The sequence below is a fragment of the Scaptodrosophila lebanonensis genome, unplaced genomic scaffold (assembly GCF_003285725.1).
Source record: "Scaptodrosophila lebanonensis strain 11010-0011.00,11010-0021.00 unplaced genomic scaffold, SlebRS2 tig00000043-arrow-pilon, whole genome shotgun sequence".
NCBI classification, from domain to species: domain Eukaryota; kingdom Metazoa; phylum Arthropoda; class Insecta; order Diptera; family Drosophilidae; genus Scaptodrosophila; species Scaptodrosophila lebanonensis.
The window spans coordinates 8,335,343-8,357,312 of NW_022060545.1; the positions used below are offsets into that span (position 1 = coordinate 8,335,343).

Consider the following 21,970-nt stretch of genomic DNA (forward strand, 5'->3'; position numbering starts at 1 on the left):
GAGTCTCAATATCGGCATTTAAAAATTGCACAAAGGTGGAGCTAATATTAAATAAAATTGACAAATAAGTACATAAAATAAGGTAAGAATATAGTCTAATTTTTGCAACCATTCCGTACTTAAGTGAATACTTTTTCACAGTGTTTTATATATGTATGTTTAAGAAAGCACTCAAGCATGGAAATATGCGACATTTGTAGCCCTTTTTTGCACACCCTTGGGCTTTATGCTGGCCAAAGTTTTACTGTCATTTATTATAACATTTGCATGACCCAACACACACATTCGCACATACCCACATATACTCGCATAAATATAAGTATACATATTTGGACATTTGGTTGGGCGGCAAAGGCATTTGCGGCATCTTAAATGTGTTGGCCGCGTTCTCGAGAAATTCTGTGGCAAATTGGCGCATATAAATCAAACATTTTTGCTGTTGTTATTATTGTTGGCGACTCGTACGAGGGAGCAACATCAGCTGAAAGCCTATTTCGTTTTTATTGGTCTTGTTCAAAATTTGTTTGCCAGCTTGTTTCGATATTGCTTTATGTTCAAATGTCATCAAATGTCTGTGCTTTCATTTTTATGTGACTGCGGATTTGTATGTATTTGTATTTGTATTTGTATTTGTTTGTGGACAAATATCAAATATATAAATCAAAAGTTTGTGCAGACACCATGGAATAGCCTATACGGGCTAGGCTATTTGGCTATCATATGAATTTGCGAAAACTTTTTGATTGCCTTTTTATATTTTTAGACACGCATAATAAGATGGCCAAGTGATGCACACAAGTGATGAGCAGCGAGATGAGAAATACATTTGCGTTAACTCATATTTATGGCTCACATTTCACTCGTCCCAACTTACTATATTACATAATTATAATTAAATAAATTTCCATTTAGTTTTAGTTGACACATTTGAGTGCCCATTTATTTACCAAAATCCTCCCGCTCGCCCAACATCAAAATAAACCCATGTCCATTATAAATCATGAACGCTTTGTTTTCATATTTCGGGCTGCGGCGCACGCCTTCGTAATTTATGCATATTTTGAACTAATATTGTATTAACTTTGGTTTAAATTCGGCAACATTTTACACAGCTTTACGCAATAAGAGCCAGCGCCATATTTTCATTTTGTACCAGGGGGCGGCTATAATTTGGGCATTAATTTCATTTTATGTGCGGCGGCTGCCGTGGCCAAAATCATGTCAACAATAAAATTCTCAAGCTTATGGGTGTGAGGGGGCTGGGCAAACATGGATTAGCGCTATAGATATACACGGTATGTGCTCGATATAGATAAAGGAATGCCTCCATTTAATTATCGCTGGATAGCACATCTTGCACCCATTTCAGTATGTCAACACATTGATAGTATATTCATTTATAATTTATGTTTATTTAAATTTTTGACCTTCCCATTCAGTTTCTGGTTGATTTCGGCCAATAAAAAACCAACATGCCATAAAATGGTAATTAAAAATGTTTTTGGAAAGTTTGACATTTGCTTAATAGTTTCTAAAATATGTAAAATGAATTTTGCTTTATGCTGTAGACAATTAAAATGCGTACATTTTTTATAAATAGCAGCAAACTATTCACGCTTTTTTGTAATAAAAATAAAAAAATAAGAAAATGTTGCTCGGAAAAATTGCGTAAAATTATAATCAAGTTTTCTTTGCATTGTTATTAATTTATATTTCTCAACTAGGCCCTTTTCAAGTCCTACACCTTCTTTTAAACATTCCTTTTTCATACCCCACATCGAAGTATTTATCAAGACTTTATACGGTTATTTGAACTTGATCTTTATTTAGCATTGTCCCGACGCAATTGAAATTCCACTGTTATTTTAAACACCTATCGTAACCTAACATATAATTTTGTTTGACACCAACATTTAAAAAACAGTTTAAAAACACAATTTCGAAAATAACTAACATTTATCTCAATGAAACTTAGTTTTTAAAACAACATTAGAGGCATGACTATACGAAGTAAATCGATAGAAAAATATGCAACTAATTCCATTTTTTTGCTGATATTTTTCTTTTATGACTGTTTCAATAGTTAGAGGCGCTCTACTGTGAAAATATTTACACATTTTTCGTCTGGCAATGCTCATTTAAGTTTTATGTTCACACACGCATACAGACTTGTATACTTGTATATGTATATGTATACGTATACGTATATAGTATGTGTATATAGCACACAAGCGTCAAAGTATGTTGGCTGCTGCTGTTTTTACATGTTTTTAATGAGCATTACAAATAAAAACCTCCATCTGAGCGGCAAAAAGTATTGTAGACTAAATTAGAGGAAGTGTTTAGGAATTTGTGTAATTTTGGTAAATAATACAAATGCAAATGTTGCATAATTTAGTAAGCAATCACTGCAGTTGAATTGCGCCACAAATATTTGCGGTGCATAATTGTTAATTCATTATTTGAGTTGTCTAATTGTTTTTCAATTGAATGAACCCAAAAATAAAAAATCAAATGTGACACCTTTGCCCACCAAGTGCCGACCCCTACTAATTAACTGAGTGCCGCTCCAACAACATTCAATTTAGGAATAATTGATGTAGACGCTATTAAGGCGTCTATTAATTATGTGTGAATGTGAAAATGTTGATGGGTCAGATGCTTGAGGGGAGTGGGAAAAAAAACAGAAATGGCTAAAGCAAGACACATCTAAATTTAAGCATCGTTTGTTTTTTACTTTATTTATTTCTTGTGTATGTTAATGATGCTGAGATTTCATGCCGCACGACATAACGGCATATTAAATAGGCAGGCGACACTGATGAGCATAGAGACGATGACGAGGAGGTGGACGACAACGACAACGACGACGACGACGACGATTCTTGTGACGCTGAAGATGGACACTAAAAATAAAGCAAGCCGCAACTTGGGAGAACAACAACGAAAAAGAAATGTGCACTGCCAGCCGACAACATTATTAATAGGCACTTAAAATGTAAAGGCAGGAGGGGTGGGGGCTGACGGTGGAGGTGGAGGTGGCGCAGGCGTTGGTGGTGGTGGTGGTGGTGCTTGTAGGCGAGCCAACTGTGAGGGAGTGCTTGGCTCGCTTGGTGGCTGCAGATTATATGCCATGCCTTTGGCCCTTTGGCGCCCTGATGAAGACACGTCTTAACATTTTGTATATTGACATTAAAATTGGATGCCAACTTGTCGCTCGATGCGATGCTCGCCTCTTGCCCACCTTGTCCCCTTGTCCCCTTGCTGCCCCTTCTGAGTGGATACCAAAAAATGAACACATATCATATTTTTGCGTCGCCTGCTGCTCTCCTACTCTTGATGATGGTGATGGTGATGGGCCAGCGCCTGCAGGTGGCTGACAAGCTAGTACGAGCATGTAAGTAAAAAAGTGCGCCCGAAACATACCATTGGGAGCTGTCATAAACCAGCTCCAATCTGTGTGTGTGTGTGTGTGTGCGCGTGTGTCGCGATGTTATGTGATATATTGTCACGACATACAGTGACACAAATCAACATGTTAAATAGTCTGTCACAAAATGTGTTCTCCATGTGTCGTCTTCCATGTCTGCCAACCAACAGTAAAACAATCCCTTATACATATAAGTGGCGTTCGGACAAGAGAACAAAACTGTAAAAACCTCTTAAATTTAAACAAACCACAGCACACCACAATGCTATATATTCAATATTTTCCAAATAGTTAGGTTGCTTGACCTTGCCTATTATATTCGATTTAGCAACCGATCCAATAAATTTCATTTCCAACCTGCAGCCCAACTCATTCAGACTTGAAATAAATACGAATAAAATATATTAATCTTTAGAAAACATAATTCATTAGCAGAAATATCACTCAAGGATTTATAAAGCCGTTTTTTTTTTTTAAATGTTTTACAAATATTTTATATTTTCAATTAAAATTGTGTGTTTAATTTCAACCATATTTCAAGATCACTAACAGCAGAAATGTATAAAAAAAGGAATATGGTGGCAATTGAAGATGAAAAACTTAATAAGGTTACTTTTATTTTACAAGTAAATGAATATTTCATTTCTTCTAAACAATATGTAGATTTGTTCTTTTAGCTCAAAAAGAAGTGTAGCTTATATTCAGAATAAATGGAAAATTTTGCACAGTTCGCTGTTAGTTTATAAACAATTTTCTATGGAATCGTAAATAACACTGTACGAAGCAAAGTTTTTAAAAAGCATTTTGTATCTAAACAACCTCTTCACACGACTCAATCCCACAAGATAGTCTACTCACTCCACCAGATGCCTTTATAAAAGTACAAATTGTTGAGGGTTATGCTAAAAGCCTAAACATGGCTGCACTTTTATTTTATAACAATCACTTGTTGTCTACTTTGCTGGCTTTTTGCTGGTTGTCTCCAGTGGCTCCACATCCCTATACTGCTCGCCCTCCTTACACAAGGCTGTGAAGACCTTGTCGTAACCATTTTGACAGCCAACATTCTTGAGGCGATAGAGTGGCTTGTCAACAGCATAGTTGGCGGAATAGTCGCAGGCCAAGAGAAACTGTTGGACATTTTCCCGGTCAAAGCGTATAGCAGCACAGCCGACATGGGTGTTGGAATCGCGGGCCATGACAGCAAAGTTTCGTAGACCCCTGAAGGATACAGTCAAGAGCAGCTGTCTCAGCTTCCTTTTACTACTCCTACTTACTCTTGCACAGCCTTATCCTTGGGGAAGTGCTCTAAGCGCGCCGCTGTTAGATTCTCGTACTGATCCCACCATTTGGTTATGGATTCCTTGATCAATAGATCGTCCGTCATACGTGTGGTATCAACTGGCATAGTCATGTTATGTATCGCCAGATTTTGACCGGAGTTGCGGAACTGATAGGTGTTGTGGCATGGATCGTAGACCATCTGGCATTGCTTCACATTCAGTTCGGCCAACATGGCCAGCTCATCGCTCCACTGCATTGTTGCCATCCTCTCTGGCGGAGGCAAATCGAAGAGTTTTCCACTTGCCAGCGTGTTGCGCAGCGTGTTATGTTCATGTAGAATGAGCGCCTGGTGGCCTGAGATGTTTATCAGCTGGGTAGAGATGGGACAAGCCTTGCCCAGCTCCTGTATGTGCAGAGTTATATCTTAGAAACAAATACTTCGGACAATAGTGCTATCTTTTCACAATTTGGCTGCTGAACTGAGAATTAGGTTATAAAACCTGAAACATATTACAACCTTACTTGACTTAGCATTCACAACTAAATTGAAGCTATATTTTTTTTACCACTATGTGAGAATTTCGTCGACAATTATTCAAACTGCAGTTAACTCCTTCGCAGTTAAATGATAGCTATTCGCATTTATTCTTACTGAGGTACTGTTTTTTCTCTCCTATTCATTACATTCTTGAACTACCAACAAGGTAATGGTTGAATAATTTCTCTTCTTTTTAATTAGATATTCTCTTTCACGGAAGCTAACAAAGCGTTGCATCTAAGTTGATGAAAATTGAAAGGCAAGAACTGAAATTAATGAAATTATTGTAGAGATTTTGCTGCAAACTTAAAACTACAAAAATTCTTATTATTTTTGTCCACAGGCTTAAAATAACCACAGATTTTGAATATTTTCCGTCAGGATAATGAAAAATTCCTTTGTCCTTTAATCTTTACGAAAATGTTCGTTGTCGTTGTTCGTTCGGTGTCGTCGTCGAAGATGTTTACTCACTCCATTATGTTTGCAGGCAATATGCTTCATTCCTCTGCCACACAAAGGCGGCTGGCAATATTTAAAGGTACCGGTTCCAGCAAGCGTGCCATTGAAAAGGAGAAGCAGGACAGAACTGCAGAGAACAACCAGAGAACTTCCATGCATGTTGACGAATGCTAGATGGATAGCCCACGGCTATCCCCTTTTATAGTGTGCCAGCACTACTTGTATACTTGCTTTGCATTTGGTTCGTCGTGCTTATCATTGCTATGACAACTGTTTTTCTTTTATGAGTCAGCCTGAAAAAACAGACGCACTTGGCCTTCATTGCTCAGACCAGCAAAGACTAGATGAAGAGTCATACTTGAAAGCAAAAAAAAAAAAAGAAAACAGCAAGCCTCGTAATCTCACATTTATTAGTTCAAATGCCATGAAAGATCAGCCACCCACAAACGCGCCTTGCCCTGACACTTGCCTCGGCTTGGGCCACTTGACACTTTTCAGTTTTTTTACCAACAAAAAAGAAGCAAAAAAAAACACAGTGGGAAAAGGAAAAAAAAATGGTTAAAAAGCCTTAAAAAGTAGAAACGTAAAACGAAATTCCTTTCATGCTACCATTTTAACAAACGTAAAAAAGTTTGGTGCAATTCATGAGCAGTAAGGACGGGAAGATAAAAAAAAGCAGGATTGCAAAAAACGAATGCCTCTATGTCCTTGTCGTTCATTTTCTACCTCAATTGAAATAGTTTTTCATGTGTCCAGGCGCCAGCGGGGCAGCGGCAACATTTTTTCACTTTCATTACGGTTTGCTTTCACTCGTCCCCCTCCCCCGCACCTAACTATCCCCCCAATGACAATTGTGCCAGACACCGTGCGAGAAACTTGCAGCTTTGACAATAAAAGCAAAGTAAGCCGTATACGATTTGAAGCCGCCAGTAAGAACTTTTTCCCAGCTGTTGTTCCCGCCCCCACTACTTTTTTCTTTATGACAACAAGGCAACAGCAACACCGCTGCTTATTGTTGCTGTTCTTATTGTTATTGTTCTTTTTTTTTCCAATTTTATTTCATGCTTTATTGTCATTTTGTGCCTGTCTAAAAAGGAAAATGAAATCAACTAAAGGCAAAGTTAAGTAAAACGCTCGAGCTTCTATTCAGCTGCCGCAGCGACTGTTATATCTGCTGCTCAGCCACTCCCACCGCCCCCGCCCCGCCCCGCCCCGCCCTTGTCACTGTCCACTGCCGCTGCCACTGCATCTGCGCTCAGGTGGCTTGAGTTTTTCCAAGTTTTTCCGATTTAGCACGCATTAACTTAAGTTGCATTGCCATGGTGGGGGGAGAGTGGCGTGGGAGGGGGAGGGGGATAGGAAAGCACAACTTGTTTTCCATTTAATTGGATTTTGTTTGGCAAGCAAGCAAGTAAGCTCTCGATTTTATTACGCTGGCTAATAATTGCAGTTTGTAATTATTTTCCAGGATTACACAAAGTGAATGGGCGGTGGGGGAATACTAATAGTTCTCAGATAGACAACTTAAGCCTTTCCGAGGCATGGCTTAGCTGACAACTGGCACTTAAAGTGATGCCATCATTAGTAACTCTGCATAGGAAACAAAGCAAAAACAACCTTAACACAAGCAAACTCTTAATTAAAGGGCGACATGATAAAGGCTGCAAAAAGTTGCAACTACCAGAAGTATAGCTAATCAGAAAATTCAGAAAAATTCCCTATACTTTGAAGTAATTTTAAACTTACATTTTTTGCTAAGCAAACAGTTTTTCATGTAGCTTTGGCTTTGAATATTTCAATTTTGTATTATATTACTTATAATTTGAAATGGTTTATCTATATGAGCTATTTTAATTATTTAGTTTCTGTTATTACTCATTACTAAAGGTAGTTTTTCTATATATATTTTTATAAATACGACCCAACTTGTTTTTGATTTTAAATATTTACTTCTTCGAAACAAGCACATTTGCATCAAATATGACTTTCAAAAAGTTTTTATATTCTACACATAGTAATATTTTAAACACAAATTATTTGCAGTTTGCAAAATACGAATGTTTTTATTATTTTAGGAATAAAAAATGTATTTCCAATTAATTAAGCAGATGGATACATACATGAAACTTAACCACATAGCTTTTTATGGAAAATTTGGTTTATTTAATAAAATTGGAACTGCATTTTGTAATATACTTAGCAATTGGAATTATGCTCTTAATTTGCAATTATTTGAACCTGTTCTCTAAAAAAGTGAACTGCATTATTATTTAATATCTATACATAAAAAAAATAAAATATGCAAAAATTAATTCTGTTTCAGGATATTCCCTTTTGTAAAATTATAATAAAATTGATGACAGGTTTCTCATCCTTCATTATTAGTCTGAATTATTTTGAAGCCTTTTCGAAAGTTTACGGCACAGCAAAATCTAAACTTGCATTTACTATTTATATTGAATAAATTTTTTGTAATCTCTCGAAGAATTCGTTTTAAACATGAATCGACTCTGGCCAGCAGAGTTGTGTATAAATTTAAACTTCCTACCACATCATTGACTTAAAATATAGGTCAGAATTTCGTCCTCTGGGAGCCAAATTGGAGCTTCGATCCATACAGGCACTACCACTGTCACCATTTGTCGCCTTCTCGCTCTCAAGTGAGCACAAAGTCAATTTCAATTTAACTTCTGTGTATAATATAAATATGCAGGAGCAGAGCAGGCCAAGAAATAAATACATGGTCCCGGTCCGGCCAACATCACAAGGGGCGTCGCTTTTGTGTTTTTTCTCGAAACATTGCACACGAGCACTCGCAAACTTGCACACACACCAACCCATTCACATTCACACATACGCAGACACTCAGTTAAAATCAATTCAATTTAATTTCCTCAAAAGCGTGCTGCCAGTGTTACCAGGCAGAGTCCTTCGGTTTCGGTTTTCTTTTGATTGGCGGCAATTGGTAAAAAGCGATGGCAACTAACGTGCTTAGCACACTCGTATACTCGCATGAATGTGAAAGTGTGGGCATCATTTATGTGCGAGTGTGTGTGAGGCAGCGGAAATTGAAATTCTAACACATTCACACACACACACATAGACACATGGTGTGCGCCTGCAAGGATGCCAGCATTTGCAAACATTTGAAACATTCATTTTGCATTTTTGAAGCGCAAATTTAAATGTTTTGAAGATTTGCCTGCCAAATGTGTGTGAAAACGAAGGCGTATAGTAAAAGTGTCTTTATGTGTGAGTGTGTCAGTAGTGTGTGTGTCTGTAGTGTGTGTCTGTAGTGTGTGTCTGTAGTGTGTGTCTGCAGCACATTGACAATGTCGCAGTTGTCGCAAACGCAGTCCTGCCAGCAATTCTTCGCTCAGTTCCCCTTTGTCTCTGCATCCACTGTCACTTAAAATTCGCAACTCAATTCGTTGGCCGCCTGCAAGGCACGTCGCCCTGCACGCTCCACCATTGTACGCTCCTCGTTGCCTGGACTTGACTCTATGTCACGCATTATTAACACACGCCGCCGGTGCTGTCAATGTCTCTATCTCCTTCTCTATCTCGACACTGAACAAAATAACAATAGTTTTTACAACAGTTCTACCTTACATTTTCTTACGTTCTATATTCCATTATTTTGTTGCAGAGAGAGTAAACAAATTTGGGTTCTATTTGAACAATTCGTTTTAATATTCTTAAAGTTATATTGGAACATTTAATAACAATATAAGTACAAACACACGATTTGATATTAAATTCTTTTTATTTTGTGATGAATTTTAAAATTCAGTTTGTTAGTTTTTTCTAGTGTCTTGAAGTTTTAGACAAGATTACAAATTTCCGTTTAAGGGAAATCTTAGGGACTACTAAAGTCTAGAACTCTTCATTCTACTCCATAAATCAAATATTTGCTTAAAGTTTTATTAAATTTAGCCGACTGAGCTCACTAAGTCCTTAATATGATTCTCAATATAGGACAAATGTAATATAATTATTACAGCCAATGCAGTTAATTTCGACGAAAAAGTCTTTGATGCTCTTTCGATGTTGGGAAAACTTGTATTGTTTGTTTTTAAATATTTAGTAGAATCGGTATTGTGTTTTATTAAAAATATAGAATTCGCATTAAAAATTCATTTAATTTTCATTTAATGTATTCACAAAAAATAAAACGAAAAGAATCGCAATTGAATTTTAAAAGGGTGCAGCTTTGAACTTCAACACTCTTTTCTCTCTGTGCATCGCTGACTCTGTCACGGGGCGTATGCGCAATGCTATTTTGTAACAGCGATTTCCACAAGTCGAGTTATTTGCAGTGCTTGACTTGACTCGCTGCGCTCGTGAGTTGATTTCTAAACGCATCTTGAAATTTCAATGTTATGCCTCGCTAACTTGTTCCACTGTACTCGTACTTGTATACCCGTTTGTCTGTCTGTCTGTCTGTCTGTCTGTCTTTCTGTGCGTTTGTGTGTGTTCGTTCACGTTTATGGACAGCGCATGTTTGTCTTTCTCTGGGAAGCTGAGATTTGTTTGCTGTCAGCATTGAACAAAATATGTAAGTGAGGTTTTATTGCTAGTGCGTTTTTTGTACCATTCTGCCTTTCCTACCTTATTTATTTTTCTGAATGTCGCCGAAGCTTATGCAACATTCTCCTCTCTATTGCTTGCAGCGTTTCGAGTGCATGGCATATAGTTGTGCACTTGTTTTAATTAAAAGAGGGACTGCAACATGAAAAATCAATTGAATATTTAAATTGTTTGAGGGTGCATTATTTTAAAATTGAGGAAATTAAATTCAATTAAATCTTAGTTTTCAAAAGAACAGTAATAAACAAAATTTGATTATCAGCTCACAATGGCAATAAAAGAATTTCTTATTAAATAATCAAGTTCAAGCTCAAGTTCTTTATCAAATTATCACAAATACCCTTGAGAAATATTGACGAATAATGAGAAACGTTGAAAGATGTCTGTTTGAGTTACCGAATTGCAATTTATTGTTCTTGGGTTTCAGCGATTGAAGCTCTTCTCACGTATAGGTATCGACAGGACTCTCCATTGTCAACTCCATTGCTTGCTTGAAAACTGTCAGTTCAATGTCTCATTTATCAAATGCCACTTTGGCAAAGCATTTGCTCAACATGATTCGCACAGACAACGCATAATGTGGACCCATCGCAACAGAATTTGCCTTGTGCCTTCTGCCTCGCCCCAACCCACCTTTGTTTGCCACACAATCAGTAACCAATGCCACCTTTAAGTAGATATTCCGCTGTCAGCCTGCGGCATGTGCCCATAGACAATGCTCAAGTCTTCCTGCCACGCTCGATATGCAACAACGAACGAAGAAACGAAGACATGCAGACAGTTGTTGACACGCAAGGCGGCATATGCTGCGGCCTCCTTGTTGTTGTTGTAACTATTGCTGTTGTTGTTGCTGCTGTGGTTGTTGTGGCCGCATGGCGCTGTCATCAAACGACGGCGACGACGGCCACCAGCACGGGCACCCCAATGTAAAAGGCAGAGATATAGAGGACAAACGCAAATGGTTTCTTGCCAACTGATTTCGTGAGTTGCTCAGAAAATCTACAACTTGTTTGTTTTGGGGGCGACCAACAACAACAGCAACAACAAAAAAAGTAAGCAAGTAGCAGCAACAACACCAGAATTCCGAATGACGACGATGAGAGTGGAACAGTGGTACAGATTTGCAATCAAAATTCACTTTCTTTGATTGGTTTCTGAAATATTTAATGAAAAAGTAGAAGCTGAATTCATGGAACAGCAAAGGGGTATCAGATTTTCACATTGTATCGTAATTGTAAATAGTCTTGAAACGCTAACGAATGCTATCGGAACGTAACGATATATATTTTCAAAACCAAAAAAGTATAATGATGATTACATAAGAAAACTAGAAACATTAAGAAATATTTTCAAGCAAGTCAAGCACTGCAAATAGCTCGACTTGTGGAAATCGCTGTTACAATATAGCATTGCGCATACGCCCCGTGACAGAGTTAGCGATGCGCAGAGAGAAAAGAGTGTTATATACATATATCATTGATGAAGTACAATTATATAGAATTGCTTATAGGCAGAAGGATTTGAGATAAAGAATTATTCATAAAACGTTTCACGCAATCTGAGCGTTAACAGCATCTTAAAATATTTTATACATTATAAATTTGTAACACTACATTTTATAATCTACGGATAGGACAGGTAGTAAATTAATAAAAACCTGTAGAACTAAACTTTTTTCAGTTGATAGGGATTATATATCTTATTGCTCATTCAACACCTACCTTGGCTGTGAGTTGCACATAAAATACATATATTTAACACTTTTTTCGAGCACTTTGTTTGCTTACAGACCCCACTGTTGTTCAGAACGAGGACGGGCCCACGCCTGAGGCTGGGGGGCCCGGTCCTGCTCGCTAGTAGGCGCAGCTCATTAAATACGCTTTGACATTTGCTCAACGCATGGCGTCGACTTGTGTCGCGCATTTTGCTTATCTTGTTTAGTCGGAAGGCATAACAGAGGGCCCGGGCAGACTGATAGACTGACAAGATAGCACTGATAGACACAGAAACACACATAGGCCAGGCCAGACACCAAGCGGCAGTGCCACTGGCAAACATGTGGCGCTGATTTTGGCGCAACGACAACCACAATTTATGCAACATTTCAAGCATTTATTGTGTGCTTGAGGAATTTGGCAGCATTAAACACAAGCATAAACACAGCCAACGTAATTAGCGTATGGCTATGTTTACAGTCATTTTTTTTCCCATTAGCCCTTCCCCGCCGCAGCGTCTTTGCCGCGATTTCAAATTTAAATGCATCATAAAATTTTATGGCAAAATATGTGGCGACTAAGCAGCAGCAGCTTTATAAATAAAGGCAACAATCTGCGTGCGCCTCGCTTGTAAATCTTTTGACAAAACGTCAACATTTGCATAAGAATTTGACATTTACATGCTGCGCTTTGGCTTTAGTTTTGACATCTCCCCCACTTAAGTACATTCCCTCTGAACTCTGAACCCCACGCACCAAGTGAGGCAGCAAGTCGTGTAATTGTTATGTTGATTGCAAATTTTTAACGCTTGCCGCATGTTGCAACAATCTGTTAGGGGAGTTGTATGCCAGCGACCCTAAACGCCAACAGCAATAACAACCATTTTGTGGGTAACTACACTCAAAGAAAACAAGTGATATTGGCAACACATGTAAGATGGAACTTTAAAGAAATTTGTCCGTGGCAGCACAAATACATTTCAAGTTTTTTTATTTTTTTCCGCTCAATCAACTTGTATGGGGAGCTTTAAAATTCTCTTCGTAAAATGGTGTGAAGCCTGTTTTATGCAAAAGCTAAAAAAGTTAACTGATAGAGTATTAGATTAGCGTGAAAAAATAAAACAACTGTTCATATTTGCTCTACCTTTGGGAAATTAAAAAAAAAAATATATATATATATATAAATTTCACCTATTTTGTATTTAACCACTTATTCGATTCGATTTTTTGTTATGAGTAAAAAGACATTTAAATAATATTATTTGATAATAATATCTCCAAAAATCAAGTAATATTCAAACAATTTGTTTTGAAGCAGAAATTAAAGTTGGCTAAATAGTTCTGAATAGCTTTAGGGAGCTTTGAATGAACATCGTTAGGTTGTTTACAAATTGAGATGATGTTGGAAGAATGGACATACTTAAGCAAGATTCGCAACATGGAAATTCATTTTTCTTGTCACTAATAGATGATTATACATAAATTATTTATTAATGGTTTTCACTAATTTAAATGTCTTTGATCATATGTCTGTCAAATAATATGTTTTGTTTCACCATATTAGACGTGGCACTGCATTTTATTTAAATAGAATAGATTTGAACAAAAAAGATGATCATAAAGTTGGCTTAAGCCTGCAGCTTGGTACGAGCTAACATTTAAAATTAATATTATTTATGTTTTATATTTTATTTTATATATTTTACATTTATATTTGTTTCTATTACCAATTTCTTTCGGTGCACCAATGCAGCAACAGCAGCTACAACAACTGCAATGTTGGCGACGTTGACAACGCACTTTTGACATGCAAATTTTATGCATTTTTTAACATTTCACAAAGGGTCGTGGGTCAAGCTTTGTTTGTTGTTACTGTCGCCGTTGTTGCTGCCATTGTAACTGCAACTTCAATTGCATGTGCGCCCAGTGCAGTGGTAATTAATAAAGAGTTTTTTCTTCTGTTTCTTACACATAAATTAAAAAACACAAACTGTGGCAATGCGTGACTTTTAACGAGCTTTTTATAAGAAAAACATCAACTATTTTGTACGAAAATTTAAGCAATTTGAAAAGCAATTTCTCACACTTGACTGACCCGACGTCTGTGAGGAATTGGTAAATTGAAAAAATCTACAGTGGCTAATTAAAAGAAATATATACGAGTATACTGCCAAACAGTCGAATGCAACATTTTTAAAATATTGCGCCTTCAAGGAGAAGCCAAGTAAAGCAAAAGATGGCCGATGAACGAATAGAGAAATAGGAATATGACCAAAAAGTCTGCCTGCCTCCAGTGCCTCAATTTCCCACTGAGACTAGAGCGCCAGGCACACAATAAATTCTCAGCAATTGTGTGGCAAGAGCAAGACGGCAACTCCAAGCTCAAGACGAGTTGCCAGCGTCCACATTACTGCCACTTGCCTGCGCCTCTGAAGTGCGTCCGCCATGAGGCACCGATGGAAACCGACAGCGGCGGCGAAAGCAACAAACTTGAGGCTAAAAATGCGGCCCGCGCTCCAAGGACCACCCACATTCGTGCCCGACTAAATCACCGACGAATTGGGTCAGGTGCGGTTTCATTTGCAACATGAAAACTTTGCATTTTTCCCAGCCAACTGAACGATGTATATGGTCACGGAAACAGAACCCGAGGCCATGGGCTTGGCAATAAAAAGTATAAATATTGTTTTCCTTTCGATTCGTTCAATAATCAAATCAAAGGATATCTGGTTGCAGACCTTAGATGCAAGCCGTAGATCGCGTATATAACTAATTGGATTGAAAATATGAGAGATACAGTGAGCTCCAGGTGTATCTGAACTTTATTGTTATATTTATGTATAATGTGAAAACATTTAATTGGAAAGTTCTTTTTTCAACTCTGAGGTTTTAGAGCAAACAGAAAAGAACAGACAATATTAAATATACAAAAAAAGTTATTTACTAGCAAAAACATGCACAAACTTGGTAAGCTAGAGAATTTTAAAAGAGCTCTAAAGCTAGTTTTAAATTAAAGGTGCAACTGGAAAGCCAAAATTTGATATTCCTCATAATAAAATGGATACTGTAGAAATATATAGTATCGTCAGCTTATGTACAACGTGTTATACGACACAAAAAAACATCCGAGCATTGCTGTGGATATTCAGCAACCAAAGCTTAAAATATGATTTCCATACACCAGTGCCCGTCAGTCTATTGAGAGCTCTATTTATTAATATGGTCTACTAAGTTTTTCTGCTTTTTTTTGTGAACATGCTAAGGGACCGTCCGAGCAAATGGCTGAATTGTTGCCGTCCTGTTAAGTTATTCAAAGGGCCGAAAAAATGAAGCCATATACAAAAGCAAAGCTGAAAAGTTTGCCAGAGAAGGTACCCAAAACCAACAACAACAACAAGAACAACAACAACAACATTAACAAAAAACAACAATAATAATAACAAAACGAAAAAGGTCGCTCCGTTTGGCTGTCAGCGATTTTGGCATGCAAATTAAAGTGCGTGCTCTGTCGGGGGGGTGCTTTAATGATATACACGCACCATCGACAGAGATAGCAGGTGCAGGGGGCGGGGGCGGGGCGCTAAACAAAAACTGTTGGGGCGTGACAATGCCAATGCGTAGGAGCCGCCGCAGACTTCCTGGCAGGGTGTCAGTGTAAACAAGCGGCCGCACGCCGCCACATGCAGGGCCGCAAAAATTAATATTTGTGTTAATAAAATCCGAGGCAGGGGACTGGAGGAGACACAAAAACAGAAAAGGCAACAACAGCAACAGAGCAACAAAAACAGCAGCAACAGCCGTCGAGGCAGCTGTGCGGTCGTAAGTGTTTACATTTCATGTTTTAGATCTAAAGACTAAACCACAGCGCATATTTTTGGGCAGCATGGTGGGTGGCGAGCCACGTGCAAAGTGAAAAGCCAGAAGTGTGAGAAAAGCTGGCAACAACAGTGAAAAACAATACAACGAGCTGAAGATAAAACGAGAACGTGCCAGGCGCTAAAAATATGCAATGGGGTAACAACTCCGAGCATCAGCTTGAACGTCCTACAAAGCCCGAACGCAAACGCAATCGCGAACGCAAACGGGCGCCCATCTGGAATTGAAGCTCTTCCGCGTACAATTCAATTAAAAAGTTTTCACTCTCCAGCATTTCTCTAGCGTTGACGTCTCAATTCTAAAAGCGCGCACCAAAAGCCAAGCGCTCTGAGTGCCTGCAAGCGAGTGCACAAGTACAAGCATTTGAAGTGGGCCGCAAAACGAATAGAATGCACCATGGGGAAAACTCAGATAGAATAATGACATAACGTTTCATTTTGAACAACTTAAATGGAAAATCACACACACACACACATGGCAAGCAAACAAACAAAATTGCCTAAACCTGTAGCGTGTCATTAGGTGTAGTGCCTGTGAGAGCTACTTAAATATTAGAAACCGAATCGTTGCACGACTTCAAAAGCATTTGAAACACAAAGCACAAGATCAGATAAGTGAGCAGTTTCTCGAATTATTAGCAAATTTCAATACTACAAAGGAAACATATATTCTAAAAGACCTCTCATTATCTTCAACATTTTCTCAGCCAGGAAACGCTTTCCAAAAATGATCAAGAAAGTAATATTAATGGAACACATTTGTTTTATTTACTTATTTATTATACAGCTTAACGGTAATTAAAATTACTGATAGTCTAAGTTATAAGGAAGTTGCCTTAAACTTAACTTGAAAAATTAATACGAATTATTGCAATGCATTTATTTTAATGCAGCTGTTTACAGAAGTGAATGGATGAATTAATGAAGATATTGTGGAATTGTAATAGAAGTATAATTTATGAACAAGATTTGATGGTTCAGGAAACTCTACGAGTATTTTAAAGTTGTCTTTAGATGGACAAAGAAGATAAGTGTATAAATCTGCCTATACAAGCTGTTAAAGTGTAGACATTCACATAACAGTACGAGTAGAAGAACTGGTGTTGCAGAATTGGCATACATGAGTGCTAGGGGCAGGGTTGATGAGGTGGAACATTAAAAATATCTACGTAAAAGATTCTGAGTTGATCGTTTCTTAACTACCTTCCAATTCAAGCAAAACATCAGCATGGCTTTGCTATTAATTTGTGGATAGGGGCATTAAAAAACTCAAATGCAAAGTTTAACCTTCACTAGGTCATTGCAGAGTTTAAAAACATAAACATATTTGACAGCAAAGTGAAACCCAATCTTTAGCTGACAATTTAAGTAGGTAGCATGTTACTCTCACAGCAAGTACGATCTATATGACGAAACCCCTAAAATGGGTGATAAATACAACACAGATGGTATTGTATATTCTATTCAAGTCGATTCGAAATCAATTTCAGCTACAATTTTGCAATTTCCTCATTAGTTTGCCTTTGTTCAATTTTAAATCATTTCTCTTGATTTTAACCCAGAGTGCTTTTGGCTTTCCCCACTGGTTGGATGACTGACTGACTGACTGACTGACTGACTGACTGACTGACTGGCTCGACTCGGCTCCTGCCTGTTTGCCAGGCTGGTTGCTTGTTTGCTGCCTTCGCATTGCATTGCGTTTTGTTAGCCTTTTTTCTTTAACGCCGCACTTGCCATTGGAGTGAAATAAAACTTCACACTATTTTCAATGGGAATGCATTTCGTGGATCTTGCCTTGTTGCTGCTATTGCTGCCAGTCGCAGCACCCTTTCCCGCATTACTGATACTTCTGCTCTGGCTTAGGAGTGAATAAATGCAATTAAGTTGATGTCGATACGAGTTTATAATGGCTGGCTGCGCTGACTGACATGCTGACAGACAGAGGGAGTTTGGGGCAGACCGACCCCCTATCGTTTTATATGGCATCTAGTACAACAAAACAGGAAAAAAAAAGCCGAACACTTGGAAATAAGAACAACAAACACCGATGATTGCCATTGGGAGTGCAAATGCGGAAATGGAATTTTAGTTGAGTTGGGAAAGCCAATGAAGCTTTACACAGACATATACTTAGTATGTAGTATAGTATGTATGTACGTATATGTTTTTTTGCTCTTAGTATAGTACGAGTAAACGAGTATGCATGAGTTGGCTCAGTTGCTGCTTCTGTAGCAAATAAGGTAGCTGTAAAAGGCCCTTTGACATGCCATCCCAGCTATGCGCACTTAATTAACTTAATTTCAAAATGCCCGCATGCATACAAGTATGAGCCTCATATTTTAGTTGTTAATTAAGCGCATGCCAACATGACTGGGCAGGCAACTATGCAAACTCACTCGACTCGCTAATATTCATATTCACTAAAAAGCTGCCAAGTCACGAAAAGTTTTGCACAAGCAGAGCCACACACACACACTCACTGACACACACTCACTCACAGATACACACACTCACACCTACACTCCCATACACCCATCCATCCATGCAAAGAAGCATAAATAAATACAACATTAAGCAAACTTGCGCCACATTGTTGACCGGCGCCAAAGTCGCAGCTGGCGCCGCATCCAGTCCTGTAACATCTTCTTTTCGAATTACAGCCATTCCTTTTCGAAACCAAGGGTGAACATTCTGAGAGATAATGACAATTATTTCAGTAGAAACTGTAAAAACCAGTCTAACTAAAACATATTTAACTTAACCCTGCACCACTGAGCTCCCAACTTCTTTCGATAAAGTAAAGCCGGGCAGATCGTTCCTCAGACTGAAATTCTTGTAAATAGTTTTAAAAAAAAATCATATTTTTTTATGTTGAACTAAAATGAACGAGAGACCCAAAAACAATTAATTGTTTACATACAATAGTCTAATGGCTCGACTGCTTTAAGCGGAAAATTAACCCCCTGAATTGAAAGAGCTATAGCCGATATAAATAATTAGGCACAATATTGAGGAAAACTCGCATAAAATTGACTGCATTCCTAAAACATATTCATGTTTATGGTCACCCACAACATGCCCAAAATAAAAATAAATATTTCTTCAAACCATTTAAAGAAATATTCTCGTACAATTAAAGTTTAATACTAGTTTTCAATATTTAACAGTTGAAATGAGTAGTTGCTGTTCTGGATGTTCGCTTCTTTTGCATTTCTGCCTGGGCCTGGCGACTGTCAACAAAAGTTGCTCAAGTTTTGCAATAATTTTTGTTGCAGTTTTTCATGCACACACACACAGACACACACATACAGAGATGCATAGCCGAGCATCTTATATACAAACTCATGTCCCGCCTACGCATTTAGTGTTGGCAGTCGAGCGAGGCTCGTGGGCGTTGCGGCCAACCAGCAAAGTGTCTTCATAATGGATTTTGGTTTGGCCGAGTGAGCGAGACGAGCACAGCAAAAGAGTGAGGGAGAGAGCGGGAGAGAGAGGGAGAGGCCACACATATGCCAGCAGACAAAGCGAATGAAAATTTGCGGCTACAAGTTAATTTATCATTTTCTTGAGTAATTGAAATTTCAACGCAGCAGCCAGCAGACAAGTCATCAATGTGGAGGAGCGGTATAGATAATTTACTAGGTAGGTAGTCAAGCAGGCAGGCAGGCAGGCAGGCAAGTAGGAAGACTGGCAGCAGCAGGACTGGCAGCAGAGAAACGGAAACCAGACAGCCAGCGAGCCAATACATTAGACACTCTGACACATTTCGCTTTGAACTTAATGGATATGAAATAAATAAAAAATGTATATACACACTTTGCGTTATGATGTATTAAATTGAGCCGCTGGGCATACTTGTACAAGCGAAGCGAAGCAATGTGAATGAGCACAATAAAAAAATGAAAAAGGAAATGGCGACAACCACGACGAAGGTGCGGGTGTGGAGTAAAAGGTGGAAGTAAGTAGAGAAAGCAACGGCGAGTGCCTCGAGCAACTGCATAGGTGCCAAAGTTTGCGCCCTCTTTTCGCTTTCTCCGCACCATATGCATGAATAATATGCAAAAAAAAAAAGTACATATATAAATATATGTATATAATAATAAAAAATGTACGAGAAAAGGTTTGGACAAAAAGGGATTTGGGCTTAAAGTCAAAATGGCTGCCTACTTGACTGACTGGGGCATTATTGAAGGGCTATGGTTTGAAAATCGATTGGGGATTACTTGGGCTTCGACGGCTTTTCATTTTCATTTTTTCGTTGTTGTTGTTGTTGTTGGCGTTGGTGCGCACTTTACGTTTTAGGGTTATGTTTATTTTGGCGTCTATGAATTGCACACCGGCGTCGACTAAGCCCAATGGCGGGATTAGGCGTTTTGGGATGCTGTCGGCTACCTAGTTGGCCAAAGCTTCCCTGCCAGCCTGTCGCTCACGCTTCGACGCATAAATGATTTATATAGAGTTCGTTTGGTATTGCGGGGCTGCCGGTGAGGATGAGGGCGAGGGCGAGGGCGAGTGTGCCGCATTATGGCAGAAGGAAAAACGTTATGTAGCCTTAGCCTGCTTATGGGCGCACCTACAAGCCGCCAGCGTAGTATTGACACAAAAACGCAACCATTTGACCATAAACATTGAACTAAATTCAAAATCAATTTAGCGGAATAATAAAATCGCCATTTAGAAACAGGCGAGCTGTCGGCCAAGCAACCAAACGTCTGTCGTTCGAGGTTAGTTGTGGTTGTCTGGGCCAGATTGCCAGGGCGTGCCCTATAAATGTGACTGTGAGTGTGCGATTGACCAGCACCCAGCAATTATGCTCTAACAATTGACTGTGTGTATGTGTCCGTCCTGTGTGCGATCTGCCAACTTGAATGGCCAGCAAGCTAACTTAAGCGACATGGAATCGCAGTTGGCTAGAATAAAAATGTGGAGCACCGCTTATTACATTCTGTATTTGTATTTTGTCGGATAAGATTCAACAATTTAGGTACCCCTCATTGGGAATAACGTGACTCCAAAGTGACTTTTTAAAGAAAAATTTGTCATAATAAAGCTTAAGAAATTTGGCATAAAAAATGTATAAACTAATGAATTTCTTTTTTAAATAGGAGTCTAGGAGTCTCAAAATTCTTTCAAATTTCTATATCGCGAAAACATTTCATTATCTTGCAATTTTGAGATTATTGAAATATTTTTGAAATTCGCTTTGAAGCTTTTAGAACCCTTTATATTTGTATTTTTTAATTTAAAATTTTCTCGTTTAGTTGCTAAATTATTGACAAAATCCTTTAATAAGCAACTTATCTATAAGGCATCGTCCACTATTTGAACAATTTGTTTACTTTTCTGCAAATATTTTTGGTTGTCAAAGATAAAATCTTAAAAATGCCATCGATTACTATTTGAGTAATATTTGAAATATGTTCGACTTCTCTCACTAATGCCTTCCCCTTTTTTCCTTCGATGCCAACATCGTTGAATCAACTCCCAACTCCCCTCGTTGGACATCAAAAAGTTTACTTGATGTTGAATTTTTTATTAACAAGATTGTTTTCGTACGTTATTCTTATGAACCTTTTTTTTTTTTAATAAACAAGTATACTAGAAAGTTGGACAAGCGTTGCAGTTCGAGCTTATTTATGTCTTATTTTTGCAAAAGTCAAGTGAGTTTCCTTTGCAGAAAGCAAGAATTTCAGCAACCAAAACAACAACAACATGGCTTGAAATGTACTTTGTTATGAATTTTATAACATCCTCTGCCTCCCTCCGCTCCTCTTCCCTCCCTGTACTCCTTTCTTTATATTCGGGTTTTGTGCATGTTGGCTTTTCATTCCATTTGCTTCCTTTTTGCAATGCTAGCTTCAGCAACAACAACGAAGATTAGAAGCAGGACGCAAACACATCCGTAAACAATTTGTTCATGCCCTTTTTTTCCTATAAATACATATACATATATTTTTGTATACATATACACGTATGTATGTGTGTGGCAAGTCTCCTTTGTATTTATTTCAATGCGTAGCTTTTTGTTGATAAGGAAAATAAAGAAATGAGCAGAAAAATTGAAAAATTTGCCTCACGTC

At 38.1% G+C, this 21,970-nt stretch overlaps 2 protein-coding genes across 3 annotated transcripts in view; both read right to left on the minus strand.

Moving 5' to 3' along the window:
- The window catches only part of LOC115622665, a 70,060-nt gene that overhangs the window by 33,058 nt on the left and 15,032 nt on the right, over positions 1-21,970 (minus strand). The gene's annotated exons all lie outside the window — the stretch shown is intronic.
- On the minus strand, positions 4,220-5,865 carry LOC115622668 (venom allergen 3-like). The gene is made up of 3 exons (XM_030516683.1): positions 5,724-5,865; positions 4,708-5,117; positions 4,220-4,651 (listed from the first exon to the last, which is right to left on the minus strand). The coding sequence occupies exons 1-3, from the start codon at positions 5,751-5,753 to the stop codon at positions 4,384-4,386; spliced, it is 708 nt and encodes a 235-aa protein (XP_030372543.1). The 5' UTR covers positions 5,754-5,865; the 3' UTR covers positions 4,220-4,383.